At 34.5% G+C, this 4,125-nt stretch overlaps 1 protein-coding gene across 1 annotated transcript; it reads left to right on the top strand.

The window, feature by feature from the left end:
• The first annotated feature begins 1,933 nt into the window (after positions 1–1,933).
• LOC107832331 (protein ALP1-like) lies at positions 1,934–3,709 on the top strand. Its single transcript, XM_016660159.2, has one exon. It carries the CDS (start codon positions 2,051–2,053, stop codon positions 3,557–3,559), a length of 1,509 nt encoding a protein of 502 aa, XP_016515645.1. The 5' UTR covers positions 1,934–2,050; the 3' UTR covers positions 3,560–3,709.
• The last annotated feature ends 416 nt before the right edge of the window (positions 3,710–4,125 follow it).

Here is a 4,125-nt window from a genome sequence, read left to right as displayed (position 1 = left end):
CCAAATAAGAGAGACAAAAACCAGCCTTTTTGTATATTTCTGATAGTCAACTCTTTACAAGATATTTCTCCACAAAGGTTCCGAATCACCCTTTTGTTTCCTCTTTCTTCTTATTTATAAGGAATACTCTTAGAGAATCCTAAAAAATTACAAGATGGGGGAATATTCAATAAAATATTCCTATTCACAGTCATAGGAACATTCTAACAATTGTGGTCGTTGCTCTGCACTCGATCTCGGCACTGGTCTCCCCCTTTGAGCAAATCCTTGCCACTAGACTGTACTTGGTTTCGACTTCGGCCTTTATTACACCATTTACTTCGATTTTGAGTTTTCTTGTTAAATAGGCCAAAAAAATGGACGATCTCAAGAGATTAAGTACCCGATTTTATAAAAGCATAACCTGATGTACAAGGTAATTCGCGTTCACACAGCGTCTGGGAAGGCCACACCCTAAGAGGTGTGATGTAAACAATTAAACCTAATGAAAGTATTAGAGATTGCTTTCATAGCTTGAAGTTGTACGCAAAAACAATTTTACTATTATTCCGAGGCTGCCCTCCCAATACCAGATTTTATCTTCTTTATATTTGCACATATCACCAGTTCCAGTCGATTTATGTGAGGTAGCCACATGTATTCTCGGACATAGATTTCCATGACATTGTGGGCTCACTAAGAAGATCACTCTTCTGTCATTAAAAAGAAGTTAGGAAAGAAAAAGAATACAAGATAAATGAAAAATAAAAGAGAGTAAATTCATTCTTGGCACCGACCATCATGTTACAATGGGAACCATTTTCAGCCTGACGACTTTCGATTGAAATTTGTCAAGAATAAATGAATCAATATAATGATCACTTTTAGTGAATTACGCTCCTAATTACTTGTTGATTAGAGTTAATTAATCAAATGATCTAACTTATAGCTCATCCGTTTTCTTTTTATGTAATTTTTTTGATTGGGCATAAAGTTTAACACAATTTTTTTAGAATTTTTAATTTTAAACATATCGTTACATTTGTATGGATATAAAAATTATATTATTAAAAGCAAAATATAAAGTTAAAGTTAAAGTTAAATTATTTTAAAATATAAAATAAGTCCTTTTTTGGTACAAACTAAAAAGAAAATTATTTCGCATATACTAAAAAGAGGATAATAGTAACTTTACGGTAAAATTACTAGACTAAATTTTGTCACTTTAATTTAAATGCTTATGTTTCTTAGATACTTCTTTCGTTCCAATTTATGAGACACTTTTTGCTTCTCAAAAGTTAATTTGACTAATCTTTCAAGTTAAATTGGATTGGATCAGTTCAATATTTTAAAAATTAAAATTTAGATATTCATGAACTAAACGTAAAATACTATTAGTTACTATAATTTTTCTAATGTCAATATAATAGAAATTACATTTTATAATGATGATCAAAGTTTACATAGTTTAACCCTTAAAAAGTAAAAAGTATCGTATAAATTGCGACAAATAACCTTAATGCACCAAAATGCATAATTAACATATCACATTATTAAAAATGCTAAATAAATTTGCCATGTTAATCACACACTAGACTAATTTGTACCTAGTTAACACTCTTAAATAATAATAATAATAATAATAATAATAATAATCCAATTAAAAAGATAAGACCCACTCACATCCCTTCTTATTTAAGGAAAGTTCCTTCTTACTCGCTCTATTTCCAAACGTGGCCTTTAAAATACATTTTAAATTTTTTATATTCCTTACTTCCCCAACCGCGTAAAGCTTCTTTAATTAAACTGTACACTTGCTCCTATTTTATCCTTTCTCAAGTCCAAATCCAAACCCCAACCCCAACCCCCCTATACCCAGAAACTTCCTTAAGACCGCGTTACACACGCTTCCTTTTACTAAAATGGCCGCGTCTGCACCATATATATATATTCAGACCTCCATTTTCATTCTCTTCAATCATTCTTCTTCGGGTTCACATTTTCTCTAATTAACTCCTCCTTCAGAAATCGCACTTTCAAAAACATTCACACCTCAAATTCCCTACTTTTAATGGAAATTTCTTCTTTCCCATTTCCCACCCAGGAGGATTATCCTTCAAATTTCTTCAGTTTTTTTCAAGATTTTGACTTTCCTGCTACTGATAACACTACTGCTACTGCTTTTGCTTCTGAACCACTTCCAAAGAAGCGAAAAACTGATGATTTTGATTTCGACTCGATTGTCGAAGAAGGTTCATTAAAAACAGTTGAAGATATTTTGAGCAAATTCTTAGGATTTGACAACGAAGAGGAGAAAATTAACACGCAATTCGATTTTTCATCCCATCAACCTACACAGCCATTAGCAAATCAATCCGTTTTCGAGTTTTCGAATCAACAGAAAATGGAATCTGCTAAGCCATTGACGGGTAATAACAAAAGGAGTCGTCAAAATTCAGCTGAATTCATTTCAACTTCAGAGGATTCTACTGGCGGCGACAATTCCCAGCCTTTACAACAACGTAGATTATGGGTTAAAGATAGGTCAAAAGCGTGGTGGGAGCAATGTAATAGCCCTGATTTCCCAGAAGAGGAGTTTAAAAAAGCGTTTAGAATGAGCAAAGGGACTTTCGATATGATATGCGATGAATTGGAATCTGTAGTAACAAAAAAAGACACAATGCTACGCCAAGCAATCCCTGTTCGTCAACGCGTAGCCGTTTGTATTTGGAGATTGGCTACAGGCGAACCACTTCGCGAAGTTTCAAAGCGTTTTGGGCTTGGTATCTCCACTTGTCACAAGCTTGTTCTTGAGGTTTGTACTGCTATTAGAAGTGTACTTATGCCTAAATTTGTGCAATGGCCGGATGAGAACAAGATGAACCAAATTAAACAAGAATATCAGATGTTTTCTGGTGTACCAAATGTAGGCGGATCGATTTACACTACACATGTTCCGATTATTGCTCCAAAGGAAAGTGTAGCTGCTTATTTCAACAAAAGACATACAGAGAGAAATCAAAAGACTTCGTATTCAGTTACGGTTCAAGGTGTTGTTGATCCAAAAGGGATTTTCACAGATGTTTGTATTGGTTGGCCTGGTTCAATGTCTGATGACAAAGTCTTGGAAAAATCAGCTCTTTTTCAGAGAGCAAACCGGGGACTATTGAAAGATGTTTGGGTTGTTGGAAACTCAGGATTTCCATTAATGGATTGGGTTTTAGCTCCGTACACTCGGCAAAATCTTACTTGGACTCAACATGCTTTCAATGGGAAAGTTGGTGAAATTCAAAGAGTTGCAAAAGAAGCGTTTATGCGAATGAAAGCGAGGTGGAGTTGCTTACAAAAGAGAACAGAAGTGAAGCTTCAAGATTTGCCTGTTGTTCTTGGAGCTTGCTGTGTATTGCATAATATTTGCGAGATGAGAGGTGAAGAATTGAATCCAGAACTGAGGTTTGATCTTTTTGACGACGAAATGGTTCCAGAAAATATAGTCAGATCAATGAATGCTGTGCAGGCTAGGGATCAAATTGCTCACAAGCTCTTGCACCATAACCACGCTGGCACAAATTTCCTATGAAAAAATATGTATTTAACTTTCCTAAAATTTTGATTTAAAGGGACAGAGAGTAATTTTTTCATGGCTATTTGATGCCATGTTATAGAATAAGTACAATACTGTAACTCTTGTTGAAGATTCATTTTTATTATAAAGGATTGCTTTACAACATGCTTTGGGTGTAGTTATTTGAAACTTCCATTGCTGTTACATTATCTTTGTTTTGCTTCTGTTGTTTATAATTTTTGAACTATATAGCTCTAACTCATAACTCCAAATTATTTGAACTCCAAGACTATTTCATATCAATGATAGTCTTTGGACATTTGTTGTTAGTGAACTTTTAGACCCTAATAGTCAATTACCTCACTGATTCATGTTTATATGACAGTTAATTTTTCTAGTCTTAAAAAAGGCTTTTCTTTTGACCATCACTTCATAGGTATGGCTGGAAGGAGAGTCCTGGAACAACAGTCAAGTTGTTTCCGGAGCCCTATAGGTTACGGGTTCGATATGTGAAATCAGTCACTCATGCTTGCATCAGGGTAGGTTGACTACATCACATCCCTTGTGAGGCTGCCCTTCTC

The sequence above is a fragment of the Nicotiana tabacum genome, chromosome 10 (genome assembly GCF_000715075.1).
Source record: "Nicotiana tabacum cultivar K326 chromosome 10, ASM71507v2, whole genome shotgun sequence".
NCBI lineage: Eukaryota > Viridiplantae > Streptophyta > Magnoliopsida > Solanales > Solanaceae > Nicotiana > Nicotiana tabacum.
This window is presented reverse-complemented; position numbering and strand designations above follow the sequence as displayed.

Coding starts and splice junctions, on each gene's coding strand:
- LOC107832331 (XM_016660159.2), top strand. CDS start 2,051: ATGGAAATTTCTTCTTTCCCATTTCCCACCCAGGAGGATTATCCTTCA.